This window comes from Xiphias gladius, chromosome 14 (assembly GCF_016859285.1).
Source record: "Xiphias gladius isolate SHS-SW01 ecotype Sanya breed wild chromosome 14, ASM1685928v1, whole genome shotgun sequence".
In the NCBI taxonomy this organism is placed as follows: domain Eukaryota; kingdom Metazoa; phylum Chordata; class Actinopteri; order Istiophoriformes; family Xiphiidae; genus Xiphias; species Xiphias gladius.
The window spans coordinates 16,057,492-16,084,583 of NC_053413.1; the positions used below are offsets into that span (position 1 = coordinate 16,057,492).

The 27,092-nt window shown below is 41.1% G+C and overlaps 2 protein-coding genes across 2 annotated transcripts in view; both read right to left on the bottom strand.

The window, feature by feature from the left end:
* Positions 1 to 2,903: 2,903 nt before the first annotated feature.
* LOC120799298 (tubulin beta-2A chain-like) lies at positions 2,904 to 7,195 on the bottom strand. The gene is made up of 4 exons (XM_040144366.1): positions 7,056 to 7,195; positions 6,524 to 6,632; positions 5,056 to 5,166; positions 2,904 to 4,306 (listed from the first exon to the last, which is right to left on the bottom strand). Exons 1-4 carry the CDS (start codon positions 7,110 to 7,112, stop codon positions 3,234 to 3,236), a joined length of 1,350 nt encoding a protein of 449 aa, XP_040000300.1. The 5' UTR covers positions 7,113 to 7,195; the 3' UTR covers positions 2,904 to 3,233.
* Positions 7,196 to 9,116: 1,921 nt separating this feature from the next.
* Positions 9,117 to 27,092, bottom strand: part of slc22a23 (solute carrier family 22 member 23) — a 34,789-nt gene continuing 16,813 nt past the window's right edge. The window contains exons 4-10 of the mRNA XM_040143884.1: positions 22,199 to 22,367; positions 20,368 to 20,495; positions 18,002 to 18,104; positions 16,980 to 17,215; positions 15,707 to 15,739; positions 14,620 to 14,743; positions 9,117 to 13,828 (exon numbers count right to left, since the gene is read on the bottom strand). Coding sequence (XP_039999818.1) covers positions 12,259 to 13,828; positions 14,620 to 14,743; positions 15,707 to 15,739; positions 16,980 to 17,215; positions 18,002 to 18,104; positions 20,368 to 20,495; positions 22,199 to 22,367 — 2,363 coding nt within the window. The 3' untranslated portion in view covers positions 9,117 to 12,258. The remainder of the gene's footprint in view (positions 13,829 to 14,619; positions 14,744 to 15,706; positions 15,740 to 16,979; positions 17,216 to 18,001; positions 18,105 to 20,367; positions 20,496 to 22,198; positions 22,368 to 27,092) is intronic.

Below are 27,092 nucleotides of genomic sequence, written 5' to 3' on the forward strand. Positions count from 1 at the left end.
CAGATAAAGTTAAGTATCGTACATCAGAAGTCAAACACTTGTATATGACCTCATCTGGTCATATAACAATATTTTATATTCATTTGATGAACAAATGCTTTGGAGAAACAGGGGCCTAAGTGTTTGGGTGAACCTCCACATTTGGTCTTAATTTAAAGAGACAATTTTTACTGATGCTTTTCAGTCATCTAGCTTTCACTAGGAGGGGCATCATTCAAATAAACTATATGTGTTACACAGTAAATCAGGTGCAAAGAAGTACATCCTTCCATTGTATTTTGTTTTGAAATACTCGCTTTGAAAGAATGATTTGGTGCTAATTGTCAAATGCACACACCAAAACTATTCAAACACACTGACTGTTGAGTGTTCCGGGTTAACAAGGTGAAATCCATTCCTGACCTGGAAACCTGTAGCATATTTTTTTGTCAGTTAAAATATGCTTCGGTCAGCGAGATGAATATGTCAGAAGGGTTTTGCTCTAAGCTTTATCACGTGGACAGCAGCATGTTGCACGGATACAACTGGTTTCTTTGTAGCTGACTAGAAAAGATTCACTCATGCCTCAAGTAAACAAGAGAAGAGAAAGCAGAAAATCAGGTTTCCCTCATGGATTAGCTTACATGCTATTCACATGAACAATGCAAGCAAGTCCAAAAACAGTCAGAGTGGTTTTCAAATGAGATTCGACCAGGCAAAAGCCAAGTTTTTATCTTTCTAACCAGGGATGAGACTTAGCTCTGGCATATATTTTTTGCATTCAATAAAAAACATAGAACTACTACCACAGTATCATGATCATACTTGTACTGTACTTGGGATGTTGCCTGAAAGAACACAAAAAAATAGAGGGCATGTTCTACCACTATCTCAGTTATTAGACAACCAGTCATACAGTCAACGGATGGGGGGTATGGTGTGGGTTTCACCGTGCACAGGTTGAGTCGATGTGTGAAGCTATGCTATGTAAAAAGCCTCATAACTACCTCAGCTTTTTACTGCAGTATTGGAATGCATCTATGTAATGTCCACGGTCAGAAAAATGCCACCTTTCTAAAAAAATGTGTAAATACTACAGGGTGAATCTGTGTCACAGAGGCTGCTCATTGGCTTTTTGAGAAAGTGCACGTGGTTTTTTTTTTATCTTGCTGTCACTAAGGTACATGTATGCATCCCTGTAGGCAAATAGAGAATAGGGTCTCAGTTAGACCTGTAGAGATGGGGAAAAGTTAATAATAAGTCATCTGTCAGGGATTGGTTCTCAGGACAGTTAGTAAAAAGTAAAGGAAGACGCAAAAGAGGGACTTCTACTTGTCTCTTGCTGATGCAAATGTGAGCTCTCCGGAGGTTCGTGACTCTGCGTGGTCTTTTTTACCCAAGACACAACACTTTCGCTCACCTGTGAATCAACAGTTGCATCGGGGAAGACCATAGGCCGACTGAAGTTGAGCACAGAACTCCTGCACACTGTCTTATACACTTGCAGTAAGAAAAAGTTATTAATAGTGTTTCGGTACACAGATCTTCATCGGGATATTTTGATAACTTAAAATTAATATTTGCTTTTGCTCCAGTCAGAGAGGAAAGGGGTTAATAACATTATTTACTTCTGATTTACTTCGAAATTACATACTGAAAAACCTGATGTGATATGATGATATCTTCTGGCTCTGGGGGATGTTTATTTCTAGTATTTGCTCTCTTTGGGCCATCAGTCTTGTCAAAGCAGATGGTTTTCATCAACTCTCAGATGGAAAATTCTTGCTTTGACAGCCTTGACTGGGGTGTGGCCAGATGTGCAACATATTTCAAATATAACCCTTAGCAATAATAACCCTTAGCAAGCAGTTAAACAGCAAGTTTCCATCCTAACTGTCTGAATGGCAATGTGTGCTCTCAGGAAACCCATCATGTCAGCAAGTTTAACCGTGTCACTGTCATGGTATGCGTTACATTCTTGGATTGTCAGTGATTAATGTGTGTTTTGCCTCCTTTCACTGTTTTTGCATGTTTTCCAAAGAGTTGTATATTTTTTGTTGCTGGAATCTGAATTTTGTAGATTAGAATGCAACAATGGCTTTCATCATTTTTACACAACTCAAACCAAACAACATTCTTTTAAGTCAACTGTTTGCTCTGGTTGCTTCACTTTATATATTGCTCCACGTTATAGAGGTTGCTGTTCATCATCTTAAAGGGGCCAAATTTGCCCAGAAATAAAAGGTGTTTTTGTCCATAACACAGTCAAATGTGTATACTTCATCACAAGTGTTCTATACTTAGTGTATGGTCAACAAACACTATGAAAAGACAAAAAACAGCCACGTGTTAGTCTTTCTGAATTTCTTATCTTGTCTATTGGTCTCAGCCCCATGGACATTCGTTCCTATTGAAGAGGTAAATCTTTAAAAACTTTCTTTAAAGATCACAAATACACAGCAGAGTTACATCTTTAAAATTAGCTAAATAGATTCCTAAAACTTACAGGCATTGTAGTTTTTTGTATTTACAGTAACAGGACAGTTTATGTGTGATTGACTCAAAATAAACTACAATGCCCATGTTTACCATAATGAAGGAACATGTCACCTTGTACAGCTGTGTAGTTCACTGGTGGGTTTTCCAATAGTTTTTGGACAAAAATAGAGTTCAGTGGTACAAAAGAATAAGCTATATGAGGCTTTATATACACAGACAATACTTTGATAGTAAGATCATTTTTTTATTCGTTCGGTTCTTTTCATCGAATTAGTTTAGCACCTATATTGTGAATTAATTAACTATATTGTGAATGAATACCAAGTTGGCCCTTATGCACCTTCACACCTCTGTAGCTATCAAATTAAAACATGACAAGTAGTGACAGGAGTGTATCTTTTATTCGAGACTTGAGACAGTGAATGCATGTTGAAGTAAATGTTACAAAACCGTATTTAGACCAACACTGTACTTCTTTGTTGACACTGGTAAAGCATGACTTGGAAAACCAAACACAATAATACTTGCATATTTTTAAATTCTAACACCACTCATGATCTTTGTCAGTAAAAGCCATATCTATATGCAGCATAGTTTTTGCTAAACAGCTATAATTCATCATGATCTGGACCCTGCAATATGTAGTTGAGCATCTGCATCACTATCGTGCTTCTTATGATCTCACTGCACTGTCCAAAAACAATTACTATTTGAAGGGACTGATTAAATCAGAATGTCAGGTCAGTGTTTTGTCATCAGTGGCGGACTTCCTCCTCATCCTCTATTTCATCTTCTTCATATTCACCCATCTCATCCGCAGTGGCATCCTGATACTGCTGATACTCAGACACCAGGTCGTTCATGTTGCTCTCGGCCTCAGTGAACTCCATCTCATCCATTCCCTCTCCAGTGTACCAGTGGAGGAAAGCCTTGCGACGGAACATGGCCGTGAATTGCTCCGATATCCTCCTGAACAGCTCCTGGATGGCTGTGCTGTTGCCAATGAAGGTGGCTGACATCTTGAGACCACGGGGTGGGATGTCGCAAACAGCGGTCTTGACATTGTTTGGAATCCACTCAACAAAGTAGCTGCTGTTCTTGTTTTGCACGCTCAACATCTGCTCATCCACTTCCTTCATGGACATACGGCCGCGGAAAATAGCTGCCACAGTGAGGTAGCGTCCATGACGAGGGTCACAGGCTGCCATCATATTCTTGGCGTCGAACATTTGCTGTGTGAGCTCTGGCACAGAGAGGGCACGGTACTGCTGACTGCCCCGACTTGTGAGAGGCGCAAAGCCCGGCATGAAGAAATGCAAGCGAGGGAAGGGCACCATGTTGACAGCCAGCTTACGGAGGTCAGCGTTGAGTTGGCCAGGGAAGCGGAGACAGGTGGTCACCCCGCTCATGGTGGCTGATACTAGGTGATTGAGGTCTCCGTAGGTAGGTGTGGTCAGCTTCAGGGTGCGGAAACAAATATCGTACAGGGCCTCATTGTCAATGCTAAAGGTCTCATCTGTGTTTTCCACAAGCTGGTGGACAGAGAGAGTGGCATTGTAGGGCTCCACCACAGTGTCAGACACCTTCGGTGAAGGCATGACGCTGAAGGTATTCATGATCCGGTCAGGGTACTCCTCGCGGATCTTGCTGATGAGCAGTGTGCCCATTCCCGAGCCTGTACCTCCGCCCAGAGAGTGGGTGAGCTGAAAGCCCTGGAGGCAGTCGCAGTTCTCAGACTCCTTCCTCACCACATCCAGGACCGAGTCAACCAGCTCAGCTCCCTCGGTGTAGTGACCCTTGGCCCAGTTATTTCCTGCTCCACTTTGACCTGCATGTTGGTTTGTTTAAAGACAAATCATGTTGGATAAATAATGTCACTGCCTTCGACAAAGGCATACTGTACAAAGGGTTTATAAATAGTTACTGTCTTTATTAATGGATTGCAATGATATCTTGTAAGGACATACATGATCCCCAGAGGATGGATCCTAATGACTATGCTGATGTTGTAAGTTTTCATCTAGCACCACCATGACCTTGACATTTTTGGTATCTAATGAAATATATTTAAATTATTGGATGCATTGCCATGAATTTTGGCACAGACATTCATAACTAGACAAGGTAAATGACATGCCCGGTGACCTATATATTTTTGGTTCAGGATTAATTACGTACGTAGGTATTATCTTAAACCTTAAAGACAGTTCTTCTTTTTGTGTATTTCCTGGTAAGGAGAAATTGATAGTCATCCTGTGATTCAGATTTCTGGCTCCCGTTTACTCATTTGTGATCAGCACTGCAGCAGCATCTCCTGGTAGTTCTTTCGCTGAGTCACCACGACAGCTGTCTCTGTCTGACACAGCTGCACATGGACGATGCATCACAGTACTGGCATATCGCTGGGAGGCTGCAGAAGCTTTGTGCTGTGAATATACAGTTCTCTGCAGTAGTTTCAGGTGAAACTAAGCAAAGATTTACAGGATGTGACAGCAGTTGCTGACATACACACATATTGCACTGCATGTGCAGCTGGTTCAGGATGAGTGGTGACGTCATGATTTATTGTCCACTCACCAAAGACAAAGTTGTCAGGCCTGAATAGCTGTCCAAATGGGCCGGAGCGAACTGAGTCCATGGTTCCTGGCTCCAGGTCCACCAGAATGGCACGGGGGACAAATTTGCTACCTTGGGATGCAAAAGAGCAAGGGATAGAGGGATAGGGAGAAGTAATGGATAGAAGGGTGGAGTAAGATATCGACAGTCTCAGTGTGCATGCTGGCAGAGCATTTGTAGAGAACCATGAAAATAACTTGCCCGTATTTCAAACGATTCTTTTCTCCATATCGGGTATACTGATCTAAAAGAATGTTAAATACAGCAGTACTGTTTGCTTATGTAATGTTTTAGGTAAACAGCCTTTAACTTTAAAGGACTCCACAGCCTGTCCATCAAGCTGGATATTTAAAGACTGCATGGTGCCTTCTATCGTTTGTTTCTTGCACTTTACTTTGCTCCACCCTTTCCATCTGGTACCCTCTTTGCAAGCAAACTACTGCAGCATACTGCATTGCTTATTCTAGACCAGTGAGGCTTTCAGTGTGCTGAACTCTGCAGTCCATTCAAACAAAGACGTGGTCCTCCCTTACCCACGCCACTTTTTCTTCTCATCCTCTCGTCTGCTTAAGTCTTAATGTTGCTTGCTTCTGTAAAAATCTGCCAATTTGTCCTCTTTATTTTTAGGGAGGAACTGATTAGTCGGATGTTCAATTAGTCTACATGCAATAGTGACTCAGTAGGTGACACTGATGTCAGCATGCAACATGGAAACAAAGGATCAATAATGCCTGCTGCCAGGAAATAGGATAGGGGTAGACAGTTGTGTGAATATGCAATGTCGGTCTACGTGGGCTTCCTGTGCAGGCCTTTCATTTAGCCAAAGCGGATGAATGGCTACCGTTTGATCTCAGTCCTGAGTACACATAGATCTGCGCTGACTTTCCCTTCTTTGAAAGCATTAGTCCAAAGGCTGAAAGCAAGGAGCTACCGCTTTATGATTATGGCCTTCATTCAGCAGGTACTGTTTAACAACACAGGATGTATTTGGAATGACCTTCAACATGCCACGCCAATAAAATCAGATACTAAGATGAGACCGAGGCACAGTGTGCTCGGGGGCAGCTATACAGAGACTGCAGATACCTGTACTCCCTATAGAGAGAGAGACGCAGGGAGAATGAGAGACAGAGAGAGAGAGAGAGAGAGAGAGAGACAGAGAGACAGAGAGAGAGAGAGAGAGAGATATTTTAGCAGGTTCACTGTCCTAATTTTCCCCTGCACTCATGGTGGGACCTACTTTCCCCTTGCAGCTAAATTAGTGACATTAGCATTCTGTGCCATTCAAATGAGGTCTGTGTAATGTAAGGTCATGCAAGGATAACAAGCAATGGAAACAGCTGGAAACCGCTGTATGTGATGGTATGATGGTAGATGCAAACATATGATTCATTTAAAGCAAACGTGGACTTTTTTTTTTTTTTTTTACCTGACGCCTCATTGTAGTAGACATTTATCCTCTCCAGCTGCAGGTCGCTGTCACCTTGGTAACTACCGGTGGGATCGATGCCATGCTCGTCACTTATCACTTCCCAGAACTAAGATGGGACAAACATATCCACGTCAACTTCTGCTGTTGGGGTCATTTAGCAGCAAATGTTGGCATGAAAACGGGTAAAAACATGGGGGTCAGGTCTTATTTTAGTTATTGCGCATCTGCCTTGCGACATAATGACACGCAGCAGTGAGGGCCACATCACTGCAGCCGCTGGCCAGACTGAACCGCACCCTTCACACAAAAAAAAACAATTAATAATAAATCTCAAACTTTTTAGATAGAGATATTTATTCTTTTCTTCGCCCTGAGATACGCTTAACAGATTAGTTAAATGACTCGAGTCTAGAAATTATTCAACACAAAAATCCTTGGGAAAAAAAACAAAACGTGTGGCGTTCCGCATTCAAATTACAATCCCCTGGTTAATGTTTCCTCTCCCTACAGTTAATGATAACATTTATACCTTCGCCCCGATCTGATTTCCACACTGCCCAGCCTGGATGTGAACGATTTCCCTCATGGTGCGCTGCGGATGCGGGCGGAGTGCGTCCTGTCTCGACTTCGCCGGTGTCCAGTCTTCAGTCTCTTGCCGCTGTGTTTCTCAAAGCCAGCACTTGCCTCATTTCCAGGGCGAGTGTTGAGCCGGCGGAGATAGATAAACGTGCTGGTGGTCAGATGACGTTGCACACAGCGCAGCATCCCAGCATCCCCGACAGCCAATAGGAGCGCCCCGGTTTGATGCAGTGAACCAGAGGATCATGCCGCATCATCCTCCTGACATCACCCTGCCCCATGCGGAGCAAAATGTGGCCCTTTTTTTTCGGGTGGGACTGAGGTTGTTCTATAAAGTCTAAGCAATCGTTTCCCCTGCCAGGAAATGTAAAACTTTATCAGGGTAATACTGGAGGCGGCATATGTGCTGATTCAGTCAGGACTGAAGTGGGAGGACAACAAGTTAAGGAGCAGCTATAGGCCTACAGTAAGCTATCTGTACAAAGGAGCCTGTTTTTTTCCAAATACCAGGTTGAAAAATACAGTTTGATATATTGATTAGGCATTTTAACCCTCACTCTAAACTCAGAGATGTCCATGTTTTAGTTTGAATAATGCAGTAAGTAAAGAAAAAATGCTACGACCAGGGCCAGATTAACTTGCCAGGCAGTCATGGGGCAAATATTAGTTGTAGGCCCGACACCCCCACCCCAACATCCCCATCCACACCCAGGTTTCCTGTATGTTAGGTAGTTAGTTAGTTTGTGATAGTTTGATTAAACACATTTTTTTTTAAAGGATATGCACCATGTAAGCATGATATCAAGTCAAATTCCAGTCATATTTTATTTATATAGCCTAGCCTAACAGTACAAATCACACATTTTCCTCAAGGGGCTTAACAATCAGGATACGACACACTCTGTCCTTAGACCCTAGAATCAGGTGAGGAAAACCTACCCGCAAAAACCCTTTAACAGGAAAAAATGACCTCAGATACTTTTCTCCATATTAAGTATCGATTGGAATATAACATTTGATTTTGACACAGGGCCCCTCTATAAGACAAGTCCTTAAGACTTGGTAAAATGCAGGAGCCACCTTAGGTAGGAGCATTAGTTTTCTGTTTTTAAGACATGCTAGAGGCGTGGCTCTACTGACAGCAATTCAAAATAACGGCCTATCCACTAGTTTGATCCAGACTGAAATATCTCAACAAGTATTGGATGGATTGCCATAACAGTTTGTACAGATATTCACGGTCCTCAAAGGATGAACCCAAATAACTCCGGTGATCCCCTGACTTTTCATGTTGTGCCACCGTTGCCTATTGGTTGGCTTGCCCTGAAGTTTGGTTAAGACGCTAGATTTCCCCTCGGGATGAATTGTAATAACTTTAGTGATTCCTAATAACCATCATCAGGCCAATATTCATATTTGACCGATACTTGGGTTTATGGCAAAATACCTGCAAAACGATGACATACCCCTCGTGTTTAGTCCTAATTAGCAAATGTTAGCATGCTAATAAGCTAAGTTAAGATGGTGAACATGGTAAACATAACACCCACTAAACATCAGTATGTTAGTTTTGTCATTGTAGGCATGTTAGCGTGCTAACATTGCCTAAGTACAGTCTCACAGAAGAGCTAACATGGCTATAGACTCTTAGCCTTGTCAATTTTGCTTTAGTGATGCATATCACCTAACTAATCAAATGAAAACAAAGTATTATAGACAAGGGGGTCTGGGGGAGTTGCCTGCTCCGTGTGGTTGCTTAAGCCAGGCTTGGCTACAACCCTTGTGATTTTGAAATCCTTTGAAACCCTATTGGATAACTTATAAAAAAGAGTGAGAGGGGAGTGCAAGACTGTTTATTTTTTCGCTCTTTAAAAGTCATTTTCTTAGATACAGTGCCTCCAGGCCACATTGAAAATATTTGAATGTTATTTTGCTTGGGATCAACTTTCAATAAAATCCAGCTGCTATAAAAGAAGAAACTCACTGATATTCATAGCTGGTCAATAAATAATGGTTTATTTTAACAGGTATGGCTTATATACAAGTGCATTATGTCTGTTAAAACAAAACAAAAAAGATGAAACCAAACAATTGGAAATTATAAATGGTACAATCCATTGTTTTTACATTCATTCAAATCTCCTGTCAAGAGATTCTGAGTCGCATGGTTGAGAGAAGCAAAACCTGAAATGTGTACACTGGGGACTCAACGTCTCTGAGACCTTTATTTACCAAGTTCAAAACTATTCACCGGTCCATCCATATCATGAGCCAGGATCTTTCATGTTATTGAACCTGGATGTTTCCACACATTTACTATTTACAAAGACATTACCTCTCTTCTTTTCTGCTTTTCCACCAGGGAGTGTCTGCCTGTCTACCCTATCGGTGGTGCTAACGTTGCTTTGGATTACTTTCACTCATTTTTACTTAAATTTTACTCCAAATAAAGTCAATCCAAATGCTTACTAAGAAAGATGAAATAGCTCCCCTCAGCAATGCAGAATAGCTGCGTGGGAGTTGTGAAAGCGGAAGCAACAGATCCCAGAGAAGACTCTGGTTATATTGTGCTGTGTCATCGTCTTTAATCTGGTGTTGCATGGGGTTTGGGCGATACACAGTTCAATATTTGCAAAACACACACTGAGACAGAGAGACCAACAAACACAGACAACAAGAACTCGGAGGAATGTGAAGCTACTGACCACTGCAGTCAACCCACTCTCTACTCCAGACACCAAGAATTCCCTATTAACTGCAGGTTCAACACCCTGTTTCACAAAATAGATAACATGTGGGTCTACTACAAAAGATAATACACAACTAGTATTTTCTTTATTTTATTCAAAATTCAACTCCATTTTCCCTTTTTTTTCTTTTTTTTTTTTTTTTCTTACTGTCAAGATGCCAAGCTCCGCCAATTCGGACATCACATGATTGCAGGGTATTGTGCTTTGAGGCTTAGCAGCATGGCATACACACGTTAGACATTAAATGTTCTTATGAATCTGTCATAAATGAAAGTTTGTTGACTTGATCTATTAAAAGATCATCCGGAATCAAAAAAAAGAAAAAAAAAGAAAATAGAGCTTTCATACTTTGATTCAAGCTTCATTTGAGATAAACGACCACAGGCAGATCTGCCTGGTCATTTAGATACCAATATGTAGCCATTGTCAGTGCATATCTGACTTGGATAAAAGCAAAAGACAATTTTGGTGAGTAAAGTACATGTCAGGTTCTTCATACATGTACCACAAGATGGTGAGAATAACAGAAGATCTTCTTTTAGGTCTGTTTAGTGTTGTCTTTGACTCCTGAATGACACGTTAATGGATCACCAATACTCCCTGGATAAATGTAATATGATATCCTGTGAGAGTTTTATCACATTTGAAATGACAAGACATCATTCAGTTGGCTCTAAAGTTTTACAGTACAGTGTAATTATTGTTATTACTTTCCATTATTATTATGAGGATTGTTGTAAACAGTGGTCTATATGTAATCACACATCTTAGACAAATATTACAACCTCCAAAGTATGAAGTATGTAACTACAACTGTCAAGTTACATGCATATTTAAGTCAAGTATAATGCTGTCCATAGATGGACATGGACTTTGGAAGAAAAAGTGCCTCCCTAAGCAACAGTCTGTCAATTTAAGATTATGTATAGGTTTATCATTGTTTATTATTGTCATTTTGACAAATGTATGAAATATTTAATTATGTAAAGTAAACCTAGTTGTGCACGTGAATGCACACATTGACATACATAAACAATGTTAATGCCAGAACATGATTTGGAAACACACTGAAGGTTAGCGATGTTGTGACAGTTGGCAATCACATCAAAAATGTTGTCATCCATGGGTTTTATTTCAAAAATAATTTTTGTGCCTTTTTTTTTTTTAAGGTTTGCTAATTTGTGTTGCTGACACATTCACAGTTATTTTCATGCTATGTCCCCACTGCAAATCATAAGATGCCACCACACTGAGGTGCCACAAATACTGTTAGAATGAAGTATAGCTTTGTACAATAAGGGCACACCATGTGAGATTCTTCAAAATAATGCTTTGAATTTTAAAAAAAAATGAATCAAGTTCAACAACTAATTTTGCATTTACTTACAATATCACATTTACAAATAAAGAATTTGCATACCATAAATTTCATTGACTGAAACAATTGGAAAAATAAAAGTTTTTTCAGACCAACAAAATATGGGTCATTCTTTTTGCTAATATCACTGTTCATACAATGAATCACGTGCTGACCAAAGAAGTTTAACTCAATTTTATGTCTCAATTCTAATTCTTCAAATTATGATACAGCTTTCAGTCTTTTGTTGATTTGAGAAATAAGAAGTCTTCTTTTGTATTTCTGAAGTTTGAAATAGGGTTCATCTTATTCACTTTAATCCACATACAGTCTTTGGCAGGGGACTATACTGAACAGTATTTCTCAAAATGCTATGTCAATATTGATGTTTTGGCACTATGTCTACATTAATTTTGGTCAGAGAAGTTTTTGGCATTGTATTTAGAAAAATCACTCCAATTTGGATTGTTTACCTCTATGACAGCAAAAAGTACCTTGTAACATTCAGATTTTATTGTCCACACAGGTAAGGCGATATTTTTTTTTTAACAAATGCTAGACAGACATTTTGTTTGAGCACAAGTACCAGTGAATCGATTTTTTTTGTTTTTGTTTTTAAGCATCATTGCATTTCTCACCAGTCCTGATGACACATCTCAGTGATTGTGGGTATAGTTTTAAGTCTCTTTAAAATGACAGACAGTGATTTCCCATTCATTTACATCAAAGTAGTTTATAGGCTGGTGATCTCCAGTGACATTCAAAAAGAGCAGAAGATACTGTCACATTGTCACAAATCAGCCTCTAGCACTCTTTCGCTTTTGTGGTCTCATTTATTGGCTAAATGGGGGGGGGGCACATTGTGAAACATACGACAACTCTGTAAGACATGTGTACTCAACTCCAGGTAGGGACAGTCTTCATTAAGTGCCTGAAGTCTGAACAGGACAGTTCATGCCACCCCCATCCCCCCATTGGGCGTTTATGTGACATGGGCTGCCTCCGGGTGCAACCATAAAGCTTCTTTTCTTGGCCGCAACACTGGATCACGACGACGCCAAGCCGTTGACAGTGTTGTTTTCTGTGCTGGCACTGTCCCTGATGGAGAGGACACCAGAGTCTATGGGGGAGGAGACGGTGCAGTCCATTAGAGATGGGGGGGTTGCTTCTGTAGAGCCTGAATCTGTGATGGAAGTTGGTACTGAATCTGCAGCTGAATCTGGTAAAATGTCTGTGACAGTCAGAGTGGCTGATTCTGGAGTGGAGGTGTGCACAATGTCTGTGAGGGGGAGAGTGGTAGGAGACGGTGTAGTAGTGCTGACAGTACCTATGGCAGGGAGAGTGGAAGAGTCCTCTGAGCGCGAATGGCCTGAGTCAATGGGTGGAGGTGGAGTGGGTGAAGGGAAAGCAGGGGCTAGGCTGGGGGGAGTAGGGGAACGTGGAGATATATCATTAACACAGGGAGAGGTAGAGTCTAACTGTGGCGGTTGTGAGTCTACAACAGGAGGTGTGGGGGAGTCTCTAGTTGAAGGAGGAATTGTAGATTCATCTACTATTGTTAACTGGATGGGAATGTCAGAGTGTGTGCTAATGGAGGGTGGAGGGTCAGTGGAAATGTCGCAGTCCGTCATAGGAATAGGAGAGGGAGCAGGAGATGGAGGGAGACTGTCATGCATAGATGGGGTAGGGGAACTGTAGGGAGAAGTAGTTGGAGCTAAAGTAGCGTGAGTGTCCTCTGGCAAAGTTGGGTCTAATTTCAGGGTGATATTGTCAATGTCATTACTTAGGGGATTTGGGGATTGTAACGTGGAGCTAGGTGGGGGCTCGATGACGGGTGTGGTGCAGATCAATAAGGAGGCAGGCACGGTTTGAGGGACAGGGGGAGTGGAAGAGTCCAATGAAGGGGCAGGGGTATCAGCTGACTCTTTTGTAGGAGAAGGAACAGTGTCATTCATCTCAGGAAGGGCAGAATCCGTCAAGGGCTCAACAGAATCCCGGACTATTGCTGGAGGTTCTTCAGCATCGGCTAAAAGTGGGTCTGTGATGCACGGGGCTTTGTGTAAAGGAGTGGAAGACAGCAAGTGTTCTTTGTTGGCATGTATGATGCCGTCTTTACCCAGTGCTGTGATGGGGGTCGGGGATAAAGATGAAACGGACTGACTGTTGGGGTCTTTAAGCTCGGGCTTGCCAGGGTGTACCTCCATGAATGTGGGGGCAGACATATCTCCGCCCGACGGAACCGTCAAATCAACAGCTGACGAAGCGGTGGAGTCCATGGTGGACACTGCGGTGGCGGCTGCCTCGTGTAGTGGCGTGTCATGCACCCTGGTGTAGTCCCTGCTGCTCTCAGATTGGGCCAGCAAGAGGCGCTGTTCTCCAGGTTTCCTCGGGGGAAGGAGAGGTTGGCGAGTGTAGCTCTCGCCGTCAGCCAGGGTCTCGGGGAGGGGCTGGTAGCGGGTCTCTGGCAGCAGGAGAATGCAGATGATGCAGATGAGAGTGCAGCAGGCAAAGATAATGTGGTGAAGGAAATAGCCCTTCTGATTGTGGAGCTCCATGATGGGTGCAGTCAGCATGCCGAAGCCAGCGCTGGCTAGGACCAGGCCCAGTCCACCACCCCTATGGGGAGACAGAAAAAGCTGTCACCTTGTAGGATTTAGGATTTATGATCACACGTACCAAAAAACCTCATAAACCTATAAACCACCCACAAAGGGAACACTAAATTCACCAGAAATGAAGTAAATAGTGATATATGTTGTACTGCAGAACTATCACCTAAATAATTTAAAGAAAGGGAAGCTCTTATTTTTGCTGTATGCTTCTGTTGACGTATCACTGGCATTTTATCAAACAGCAGCAGAGAGTGCTGTAGTACCACCGAACGCCCTCCTCTTCATGCAGACTCATTCTTCTCCTGCCATTACCCAAATTCACCACCAAATGGTGCCCTTCAAACACTGTCAACAGAATAACACCCCTTACATAACCCCAGATAATGAACATCCAATGATGTGTCATATATTCTCATAGGGGATGGCTAATTTGTACTAGATGTGGATTACATTTGACACTGAACTGTAAGAGTCTGTTGTCTCCAGCAGCTCAATGATTTCATACCCGCCTTTAACAGGAGGAGGGGCAGCTAATCCATCTGTAGGAGCCTGCCATTTGATGAAAACCTGCCTGATACCTGAGTTATGTGCTTGTCAGGACAAAGCAAACATGAGCACATTGTGGACTGATCACCTACAAGTTTAATGACAAAGCTTTAAAAACGCATACAAACAGACAAAAAAACCCCAAACAAACGAAAAACAAAACAAAAATAGATCATTTACTCCTCATACAAGTTTCACACTTTGTCCTGCTCCTGTGATGGTGCAGTCCCGGTGTTTCAGTGGGCTTACCTGATCACAGTGGGTGTGATCTCAGCACAAAAGAAGATGCTCAGGTTGCTGACTGCGTGAGAGGAGAACATGCCGATGATGGAGAAGGCGATGGAGAAGTTCTTATTCAGCGTACCTGAGCTATCTGCAGAGAAACACAGGAGGGCACACACACGACAATTTAGATCCAGTACCCTGAGTAGTCAGTAACAGGACAACAGTGCTGTATACGTAAATAAGGGCTGAAAAAATGTTTTTCAGAGGCCAAATTCTTTTTAAGAAGCATATTCTAAATATTATGGTAAATTATTGTTATTTAAAAAAAAGGATAGCAGTCCACGATTTCTTCTTTATTCATTTTATCTATTATACCTTGAGCACAAGCGATTTAGGAATTTCAGAAACTAGATTTTATAAATGTATCATCACAATGACTTTCTAACTGCCCTTGAAAAAACCTGGAGGTTAAATGCCAGTAAACTTTGGTCAAATAAACTACTGGAGTTTCCCACCACTGATGTTTATTTGGAGAGTTACGGAGGAACACGCTTGCATACAAAGCGCCTTCAAAGAGCCCATTTAGTCCAAAGATTGTTTGAATACAAACCATCTTCATCTTTTTTTAATGAATAAGACATGTTGAAGAAGGGGAGCATCAGAAGAGACCGCTCTGTGATCAGCTCTTGCTTCCCACAGGGGGATTAGTGTGGAGAGAATAAAGAGATTGATAAACAGCGGAGAGCAGTGAAGGAAGGCTGGTGGTGAGATTCACAGCTACATAAGAAAGAGGCTCGCCCTCCTCAACACAGAGGGGATAAATAAGTGAAAAGCTAGTCATAATTACATCTAGGACTTTATTATGTGTCTGTGCCGGGTTTGTGTCTGCCTGATGAAACACTGCAGCATATCTGCAGCACAGCACATTTTTCTAAAAGCTCATCAAGATAGTGCAGCAACCTAAGTGATATAAGAGTCATGGTCAAGATGATTCAATTAACACTTGGAAAGAACGTGAAGCTGATAAATATGATAGCGGAAAAAACATCCAAGCAAGTGAACTCAATTACTCGTATAAGACTTTAAAATAGAAATAAAGGGATGGTCCTACCTATATTCAGATGGACACTGTACTTCCCCAGCACTAGAGGAGAATTAAAGAGATCAACAGATATGTATCAGTATGAAACACAAAACATTAACATCGTATGCACTCAGATGATGAATTTAATCCAGAGTCAAACATTAAAAACAAAAACATGCAAAAAAAAGACATGCACACAATTGTCAACACAATGTTACAAAACAAACACCTTCAACTGGGAACATGAAACATGAGCATAACCTTGATGTGTTTACTCAGGTTAAACATTAAGTCTCGCTCATTTGTAACTGAATAAACTGACTTGTGTTCTGTTTTGATCATCTGGAGCACTTTTTTTGGTACACATTGACTAGAAAAAGCTATTTGTAATCATGTTCGACTACTCCATTAGAAACAACTAAGGAGGTAACTAAGCTTTTACATAGTCCACTCACAACAATGAATGAAAGCTTTTACAGCGGGGAACACAGGATATGAAATGCCACTATAGCGGAACTAAAACTGTCTGCAAAACCTGCAACAAGGCACACATTTCCTGAGTTCAGTAAATCGTCTGATAGTTAATTATTAGATTAATGGCTGATGCTGGCGGTATTATATATTTTTCTCGCTGTCACCAAATCCCACGAAAAGACCAATGCATTAGTCTGCTCTCGTAATATTTTCGACTTCCCTACTTTGTCTGTGTCTGCAATCAGCCTCAAGCTCAGTTTGTCATAATTAAGACGTGTGTTTTAAAGGCATCTCTAAATTTAATATAATATACATGTTATATCTTCCTTGTCGTATCTGTATACATACAGTCATGTAAAAAAAAAACAAATTGTTGTTTAATGGGGAGTTTCATGCTAGAACTATTTGTTAGCCTGGCTGGGCAAAGGATTTTTTTTTGTTTTTGTTTGAACAGAACCAGGCTAGCTTTTCCAACTGTTTCTCATATTTATGCCAAGCAAATTGCCTGCTGGCACTAGCTTTATATTTAGCATACTGACATGAGAGCGGTATTGATCTTTTCATATACAGTTACTTTAAGCAAGAAAGAAAATAAGCCTATTTCCCAAAATGTCAAACTGTTCCTTTAATGTAACCAAAACCCCTTGGAGAGTTTTGTGTCCTATAGTTTAAATTGAGTTTCAGAGCTTCTTCGATATGGAGTTCTTATACCCAATACTAAAATACTAATAATAAACTCAATAGACTACGTCATAGTCGTATCACTCTTCAAGAATGAGTAGAGTTTCACATGTCAGTGGACATGTGTTATTCATAATGTACTCACAGTTGAGCAGGCCCAACTGCAGCAGTGACGCTAGGGCAGTGATGATCATGAACATGAGAAGGCCACCCCGCCGGCCCATCAGACCCACTGCCGGGCACAGTGCCATGCAGGACGCCACCGCAATGCCCGCCATGGTGTAATAATCTGCATAGAAGTTATGGAACATGGTGGTTTCCTGCGCTTCAGGGTCCATCATGCTGCGAGCAAAGCAGTGGTGGATCCCATAGCCTGTTAGCCTGCGTGAAGAACACAGAGGGAAAAGCAGTGAGGTACAAACAAAGAAATATCAGAGACTACAGCTGCTAAATTTGGGGATACCGAACAGATGATGTAAGGGGGAGACAGTGAAAGCATGTAGGAGAGAAAAAAGGGAGCAGAGAAAAATAGAGGAATAAAATGATATACATGAAGGGAGAAGATAATAAGAATTGAGAAATAGATACAAGCAATCTAAAAGATGAGGTTGCGTGGAGGGAGAAGAGAAAGAGGGACAATATCGTGTTTGCTCTCATCTCAAAGTATCTAAAAAAATGCACTGACGTAAACACTGGCTTATTGACACAGAAGCGAACGCCCCACAAGCATACACAAAAAACGCAAGCAAACACTCACACCCTTTCTCCTGGGCTGTCTAATGTTTCATAAGGCCACAGCTCATGTAAAATTTATGCTGACTTCGTCAGGGACACGGTGCGCTGAAGCAGAGCTAAAGCTGCGGCCGCCTAGCTAGGGATGAGGTCTCAGATAGATCCCGCTGGAGATGATAAGAGAGAGCATCACAAATGTGGAAGGACAAACTGATCAATGCTATATCCAGCCTCAGGGTTAATAGTGACATCTTAACTGTACAAAATGGCGCGCCTGACTGGCATTGCCTCACCCTACACACACATACGAGCAAGCGCACACACTCTTCCCCTTTTTCTGTCTCTGTTTTTTCTGACCCTCCCAAACACATAGCACCTTGACACATAAATGTCCAAACAGTTTTCTAAGCACCAATACTTGAGACAAACACTTACGAGTTGACGCAGAGCACAACAATGTTCTTCCACAGGTTTCTTGTCCCGACCATTTTCACAATGCACGTCTTTTTGGGTTTCTTTTGAAGAGCTCTCTGCAGTTCTAGAAATAAGCAAACAAATCAATATTAGAGCCTGGCCAATATGGGGGTTTTGAGGTTGATATCAATATCAGTTATTATTCATTTCTAGTTATTTCTGGTCATTTGTGTGGCTTAGTGTCTGCCTTAGTTTTATTCTAGACACTTCGTCACTTCATAAAGATATCATTTTTTTTTTTTAATATAATATATATATATATATATATATATATAAATATTTTTCATATAATTATATGTACATTTTTTTATCCACAATATATATTTTATGTTTGTAATCTAAGTTATTGTGACTCCCATCTAAATTGTGAAAAAAAAATCCATAAAACAGAATATATATATATATATATATATATATATATATATATATATATATGTATAAATTTATAAATAAAATAAATAAATGTAAAAAAACTAAAAATTTCAGAGTAAAAAAAATCTGACGATGATATGTACTTAAACTAAAACTTGTAATATTTGTACCTAGTTTTCTTTTTTAAACAAAACTATAATATTTGTGGCAATTACCCCTCAAATTTGGTTGAAGACAAGCTGTGACAAACATATCTACTGAGGCAGGATATTTACAGTTGAACAGTGAAGTGTACTATCAAGGATGACAGTAACAGTAAATGATGATCATTTATGAGCAATACAATTCATACCATTTTGAATAGTAATTTAAATAAAATATAAATAATCACAAAAATATTTTACATACGTATTTAGAAAAATAAGGGTCAAAAATACCTAAAAAAAAACAGCCTATAAAAATGTATGTGGTGCAATTTTTATTTGCATATTCGCCAACATATACACTGACTCTGAAATATCACTGTAACATTTGTGATAAATAAACTACAACAAAAATTTTAATTAAGAAAATTTGTGTCAGATATATCTAAAACTTTCGCCTACGAAATACTGTAATTTCTGTTTCCTTGTCTACCAACTGTCTATAGCAATTCCAATATACTTGTAATAAATAAATGAGCTAATATGAGCCTATATATCAACCTGCTGATACAGTATCGGCCAAGCTGTAGTTAACATCACGTCAGACAGAGTTTTCAGGTCAAAGGAAAGTTTCGAAAGCAGTCTGGGTTCTCAAAGAGTCAAATAACGACGTCTCCGATTAATTGCAACCACAGAAAATACCACATGTAATTCTAATGAGCATGTTTCATTGCACACAACTAGTCTCCTGCTGCTTTGTGAGACAGGTATGGCAATGCTCATAAAAAGAACAGGAACAGCTGCAGACAGGGCAGCACCCCTGAGCCGCTGGTGATATATGACATTGCAAACAGTGTATGTTTTGGTATCGGACCGCGGGGTTGCCACAGAAACACACTTCTACTTTGTGGTACTGTGCGTACATGTTGACTCAGGCATGTGACAGCATTCCACGCCACCGGCTCAAGGTTATCTCTGACTGTATCACTCAGGCTTTCCAGTGATCCCCTGGCTGAGCTACAAAGCTCTGAGTAAGACTATACCTACTGAAATCTATGCAAATCATTTCGCTCACTTCCCAAAGATGACCTACTCTGTAGCTACACAGGCATTTGTCATGTCTCAATGCTCGGAAAAACATTCCTCAACTCCTTTTCCATTTTCTCAGCGATGGAACTGTTTCAAAATGTATTGATAAATATGGTAAGCAACGGCAGGCCAAAAACAGAAGAAGTACACGACCCAAAATAGCACCGTTAAAGCGTAATACAAACACAAGCGGCTCCGACATTTTACAACAACACAGTTCCCTCTGCTCTTTGCCTCTGACAGGTCTTCTGCGCACAGTAATTAACAGTTAACCCGGGGTCAAAGTGCCTGACCTGTGTCCATCTGCCGTCTGTGCACCATCGTGTCAGCTCATGTCCACCTACCTGGGCTTTAAAATTAAATTAATGAACGTTCCAGAGGGTATTAATGTAATGTTCAACACCCACCGCTACCTCTGGGGTGGCATGTTACTATGGTAACAAGACAGGAAGTGATATAATCTTGTCAATCTGGTTTATTTAGGAAAGCACAGCTGGGGATATTACTACACACCCTGCCATACAAAAACAAAATTGAAAAAAAAAAGCTTGGTAGACAACACTGCAGTAAATATATAAAGACACAATAACTACTTGAACATAAAAAAGGTATCAAATGTATCAAATAATCATAATCTCAAAATAATCTCATAATAATCATAATCTCAAAATGTAAAAAGCAGCCTTTTAATCCCGATTTCTTTAAAATTAGTGTCAGTGTTACCTGTGAGGATGTTATCTGTGTCAAGCTCCATGTTCACCCGGTTTTTCTCTGCTATGTGTCCCATGATCCACTTAGAGCGGCAGTACTGCTGAGTGGCCAGCAACCAACGCAGTGACTCAGGGAAGATCCTGTCAAAAAGACCGGGGAAGTCCTTGTTAATAGGCATGCATGAAAATGAGTCCGAATGAAATAAATCCTCTTCTCAAAAGACTGTATGAAATCTCACTTGATCAGGGTTAGCACCTACTAAATCTTGTGGGGTTTTTTTAAACCATCACGCCATTTTAACACATTTCAATTTAAATGCCGAAAAGAGCTGAACAGGAAAATCAGTACACTGCAGTGTCACACACAAACACTCACACACTATTTACAAGTGGTAGGGTCTCGAATTAGCCTAATGGAAACTACAAATAAACAAATTACTGCCAGCAGTTGTTATCCCTGTCCCTGATTTCATTTGTTAGACTTAATTATCCGGTAGTTGTATTGCATTACGATGCATGCATTCCTCTGAGCAGTCGGGTTTCTTTGCCAATAAAAGCTTGCCCTACATCTTACAGTTTGAGTTCATTGTGAAATGTCCAGTAATATCTGTAAGAAATACCAATGTGAGAACTTGCTTCGTATCCTTGTTCTTATGTTTATTTTACAAGGCCATGATCGATCAAAGCAGACAGCAAACAGTTGCAAACTCTTTTACAGCTTAGTTACCAAACTGCTGAGTGATGAGGGATATCTTCGTATAAGTAATCCTTTCCATAAATCAATCCCAGTGGATCTGAGGACACTTCAACATTAAAAAACGAGAAAGGCACTCAGTAGAGCACATACCACTGCCAAGGCCAAATATTGACGAATATGTCGAAAAATGCCCTATCGCACAAGGTTCATGGAAAGTCATAAAAAAAATCCCGGATCCGCCCCTTTAACCAGATCCGGAACAAAATTTAAAGACCAATTTTGGGGCAAATCAGTTCTGTCCTTTTTTTTGCATAATCCTGCTGACAAATGAACAAGAAAACCAAGAAACAGACAGGGGTGAAAACATAACCTCCTGACAGAGTTAAAAATTAGTTTTTAAATTTAAAAGACCAAATCACTCATTCACCAGTATAAAAGTGACTACCCTGCCTATGACTAAGGTTTCTTACTCCTGCACCGTTTCATCCCACTACTGTGGAATTCCCCATCAATCCCCCATTGGTTCTGCTCTCTGTGTCCCACACTGATTGAAGAGCAGTATATCACCAATATTGATGTTTGATCAGATTAGTGCCTCCGGAGTGCCTTTGATTATTTGTGAGTGGAACACCCCTTTGTTCTTCAGGTACACCTTGGAAGAAAGTCCTTGATACACTGCGATAAAAGCTATTAATCTATTCTTGGATTTCCTCTGCTGACTTTCAGCCGTGCTGTGGAGCACTTTGCTGCATGGTAGAATAAATGGAGGTGAATACACGAGTATTTATTTCCTGAACTTTAGCAAAAGAGACTGCAGCCACAGTAGAGGTCACTGCAAATGACTTAACAGAAAGACGTTACATTTAATTCAGCTGAGAAGTCACTGCCGGAAAACGTCCTTGGAGGCAAGACTTTCTCTACTTCTTTGTTTTTACAATGTAAATCGGTGAAAGCATCTTTGGCTTACCAAGGTCTTATTTAGAGTATAAACAACATGAATGCTTTAAATGTAGCCCATGTAGATTTTATTGCAGAGGTCAAATCACCTTGCGTGGGATTTAAAAACACCTTTTAAACTTCAAAAGTATAACAAAACAACAAACAAGTCTGTGCCAAAGTGCAGCAGATGCTCGGGCCTTTTCCTTACCAGATATACGACAGCATCAGCAGCAGGGGGCAGATGATAACAGCCTGAAGCACCTGCCAGTCGCGACAGAGGTAGGCCACCCCGGGCATCAGCAGCTGACCACCCAGCACCACAAAACTGGCCACCATGGTCATGGAAAAACGCCATCCTGGTAGGCACAGCTCAATCCCTGGCAGAGGGAACAAAAAAGACACGAATAAAGACAGAGTGCATGTGTTATTAGATTTTCTGCAAGGGACAAAGACACAAAATGAGCATGTATGACAACGGGGCAAATGCCACATTTCAGAGAGTTCTTGTCAATATGAGACCAGGAGTAACGATGTGAACAGAAAACTGGATTTGAACAATAAAATTATTTTTCCCTGCGGTGACATAAACAGGCCAGAGCTGATGAATCAACCGTCAAAACAGAACACCACCTCTGACTAGGTGAGGCAGACAGGCCAGAACATGGATCCTGATGATGATGATGACGATCCTCATGAAGAAAGGTTTATGTTGTTCTGATGCAACACAGACATAATACACACAGAGAAACACCTTATATCAATTTACACTTCTTTTACTAAACAAGCACAGGGGCCACCCCAGTAGGTCGGTGAAAGCTGGCAGTGAATCATGAGAAAATTGATCAGCAACAATTTTGATGATAAATTAAACTTTTACATCACTTAACTAGCAAGCATTCCAAACATTTGCCGGTCCAAGCTTCTCAAATGTGAAGATTTGCTGCTTTTCTCTGTTTTATATCAGTATGAATTTGAATTTTGGACTGTTAGTTGAATAAAAGAAGATATTAAAAAAAAAAAAAATCACCTTGGACTGTGGAAAATTGTGATAAAAACTTTTACAAATTTTCTGACATTTCATAGACTTAAAAAAAAAAAAAGAAAAATCAATATGCCATAGTGCCACTAGGAAATATATGTCACCTTTAGAGATACAGTACTTGTGAGGGCATTACATAAAGGCTATTAATCACCATGTACAGTTGTTGTTGTTCAGGGACGGTAGACAGACCAAGACAGTAGGCTGCTGTGAGAGTGAACTAACTAGAAAGAGGTTCCTTGTACTCATTTCTCCTCTATCAGAATGGCACTGATTCATTCATCCAGTCATTAGCATGCACACCACACTGGCAGCCAGAAACCACAGACAGTCCAGCCCTTTAGTTACTGCAGTGTAGAGGATGGCTTCACATCAAACCAGAGAAAGCGAAAACTACTGTAATGCCGCCCTTGTCATCCTGCCCAAATCTTTTGTCCTGCTTCATTCATCCCTTTCTATTGTACATCACTGTTACTTTTTCCTAATGGGTCTTTTCTGCTTCCCAGGAATGTGAACAGTCTCCAGATGGGCCTTTTAAGGTGTCAGGGCCAGCATAATACAGTGGGTGTCGGCGGTCCCCGCTTCATTCCAGTGGAAAAGACCGGAATTTCAATTAGGACTTGCCCCCTTCTGAGGACATGAATAATGCCCTCTGTTCACAGACACTATCGCAGCTGGAATGACAGGGCCAATGAGTGGAGAGAAGGGCGATGGGTGCAAGACCTGCTGAGTTTGAACCAACTAACCTCCAGACTCCGTCTCTGTGTGCTGCTGGGAGAAAAGTGACGGTTCACTGGTTATGGACTACTTGGGATTTGAATTCTTCAGTTATGTATAAGGCATCATGTGCACTGAACAGGCCACTGCATTGTGACTAGAAAAGTACAGCCTGTGGTGAGCTATGGAAAATTGTTCTCACACAGTAAATGCACTCATATAGCAGTACAAACTGTATTATGATAGCCATTAATACGACAATAAGGATATATATGAAATATGGCATATTTTCTATATTGAACTCAAGAGTGAGTACAAGAGGCTGTGGAAAGGAAAGGAGGCCTGAGCTCCTTACTCCCGGTGACCCTAATCCTCTACAACCCACTAGATCAGCATTCCCACAATGCCCTGCTGCAGCCTGTGTCCTACTGACATAAATGAAACTTACCAAAGATGCTGACCAAGGGGTCTCTAGGGCGACAAAACAAGTGGGACATACAAGCCGTTCAAAAGCACACATTTAAAAGGCTTTTACTGTACACGGGGGACGTGGAAGTGACATCAACAACGATCAAGCCAATAGCCAATTAATAGTAATGATAATCCCAAAAGAAGCTTAGGCGGGTTTGCTGACTTTGGCAAAACAAGAATATGAATCACACTCTCTGGTACGTGCCACAGTAGCTCAGTAGCCTTCTGTCAAGTACGCAGCTCAGTCAAGGGGAACCATTGTTTTACAAGTGAAAGAGATTGGCTCACCACTAAAGGCACTCAGTACATCCACTGCCCGTACCCACAGACTAATGTCATGACCTTTTACTGGTCACGTGAGGTCCTTAAGGCCCCATGCCACGATTTCACTACCTAATCCTGCCGATTCGATCTGTTAAGTGCAACTTAATTTCCCTGTACTGAAAGATAACAGAGGTTTGTTTGCTATGACTAATGTGTATGGCATAATAATGATTTATTTTTAGTGGCACCTACAGTGGCTGTACGGTCCATGTCTGGTGCTACTGGCCCTCCTGCAGGTGTCACGGGTAAAAGCAAAGTGCAGCCCGTAGTACAGTTGCCATCCCTCAGCTGTGTTCCCGCATTTCCTCCCACATCTTTTACCACATGGATCAGACTCACACGGCCGTACAGGCTTGGCTTATCTTTTCAAATGTTGTGTCCAAATCAACTGCTCCTAGCTACTGCTACCACAGCTTCCATGTCGATTGAATTGAAAATGGCATCGCTAGGACAGCTGCATCACCCACTGCCGAGTTCTGGAAAGTCAAAAAAATTTTGGGGAAAAAAATTGCTATTCCCAGTTCCAGTGTTGGATAGGTGTGGGGTTTCAGACGCTGCTCCGCCATCCAACGAGCACTTCAGTTGAAGCATAAGCCTTAACACACTTCCCTCCAGATTCTCCCATGGGTCTATAATTTGTTTAAGATCTGGTGACTGTGAAGATCATAGCATATAATCTCATCAAACCTGTGACCCCTCGTGCGCTCTATTGAATCCTCTGCATTTGTTATGCCTCTCCAGAAACGTATTCAGGCCTAGTGCAAGTCTTGCTTCCACGTAATAATGTCATTCGTAAACTCAAAGGCCTTGTTTTCATTCATCTTCATGTGGGTGGACTGTATGGGGCTCCTCCAGACCTTACTGTTGTTTTTACAATACACTGTTACAGATCCACATCCTTCAAAGCTGGGGTCACAGATGGAAAATGCTTGATGAGACCCAAACTCAGTTCAGGCATGAGCAGAGCAGCCGGTGAGATTTTGGAGTGCTACCTCTGAGTGACAGGCCGGTGCAGTATTGTCAGCAAACAGCATTTCCCTGACCAGGACCCAGTGAACTTTGGTCTTTGCCTTTGACTCACATTTCAATAGAACATAATCATCCAAGGAGCTATGGCAGAAGGACGTTGCCCCGATGGAGCATCAAGATACTCATTATGCTGACAAGGTCAAAGGCCTTTGACAGGTCAATTAAAGGTAATATAGAGGGGTGTTCTTTGCATTCGTTTTCAAGTTGGGGAACTGGACAGATCCTACTGATGGTACATAATCGAGATTCTGGGTAAATGTGGGCAAAAACAAACTGCAGTTTATCACTCTGAGCAAATAAGGCTCAGAAGAAAGATTTCACTCTATTTTCACTGTATTTGTTTTCTCTTTGTTTATAAATAGGGTGACTATACGGTGACACACAAATACCCCGAGGTATCCTGGCTTCTTCTAAGCAATGAAAAGGGGCTATTGACTAAGAATAAGGCCATACTCATTGATTAGTCCCTTATCGGGAGCTGCAAACTAGCCCCAACTAGCCACAGGTACTTCCCTTTGAACTATGTGAGCTCAAATTCTCAGCAATCAAACCACAAGGAAAACAAAAACCAGGAGAGTATTTTCTTTTGTAAATGTTTGTGCGTGAGTGTTTTTCTATGTCCAAACCACTTCTGCCCCCTTTCCACCCACACATAGAAAGCTTAGCACATAACCAAGCTATGGGCTCTACGGGAAAAAGAAATATCGAGACTTTAAATGAACTGGGCTAGTATGGGTGGTGATCAAGTACATAAATGCAAACACAAGACTGCATTTTACTAGAAACACAGGGAAAAGAAGCATGGGTGATATGAATGGCACTATAATGCTCTACTGCACTTTTCATAACAGTTTGTGTTAAAGATTTTTTTGAAATGTGTGAAAGTTATAATTTGACTTCCCTTAGTGCTGACTTAGTCTTACACATATATAAGACTATGTCCTGGGTTTCCTTGACACACCAGAGTCATCACCCTGACCAAAGAAGATCTGAGACAGCATTCTTTTTTTTTTTCTTTTTTTTTTTTTTACACCCATCAAAAGAAAGTGCAAAGGTTGACCATGCTGATTCCGCCTATCACTGGACTTCACTCAGGAATTTGCGATGTGAGATAGTTTAATGTTATGTTATACAACGCCTTTCACAAACATTGCATGACAAGGGGGAAAAATGAGAGTGCCAATTAGAACATGACCACAGGTCACCCACTACAAAATATAGACAGAGAAAAAAAAAGAAAAAAAAAACAAAAAACGTAGGATATACATGTAGCCTACTGTGTTAGTGGAGGAAGTCTGTTGAAGAACCGAAAAACGTCTGCACAAAAGGGAACTTCAACTGTGCTCAGAGCAAAAAAAACCTGAGTCTGAACCTTAACCCATTTATCAGCAGACAGCTAGAGCAGATTATGAGGAAGGATGAGAACAGTTCAACCAGTGTATAATGGAAAATACCACACTATGGCTGAAAAGCACTGTCCAAAGTCTATGTCCCATGCTGCCTCTCTATATATTTCTTTATC

Coding starts and splice junctions, on each gene's coding strand:
- LOC120799298 (XM_040144366.1), bottom strand. CDS start 7,112: ATGAGGGAAATCGTTCACATCCAGGCTGGGCAGTGTGGAAATCAGATC. Junction 6,633..7,055: donor GAAATCAGATCGGGGCGAAG/GTATAAATGTTA, acceptor GTCCCATCTTAG/TTCTGGGAAGTGATAAGTGA. Junction 5,167..6,523: donor CTACTACAATGAGGCGTCAG/GTAAAAAAAAAA, acceptor TTGCATCCCAAG/GTAGCAAATTTGTCCCCCGT.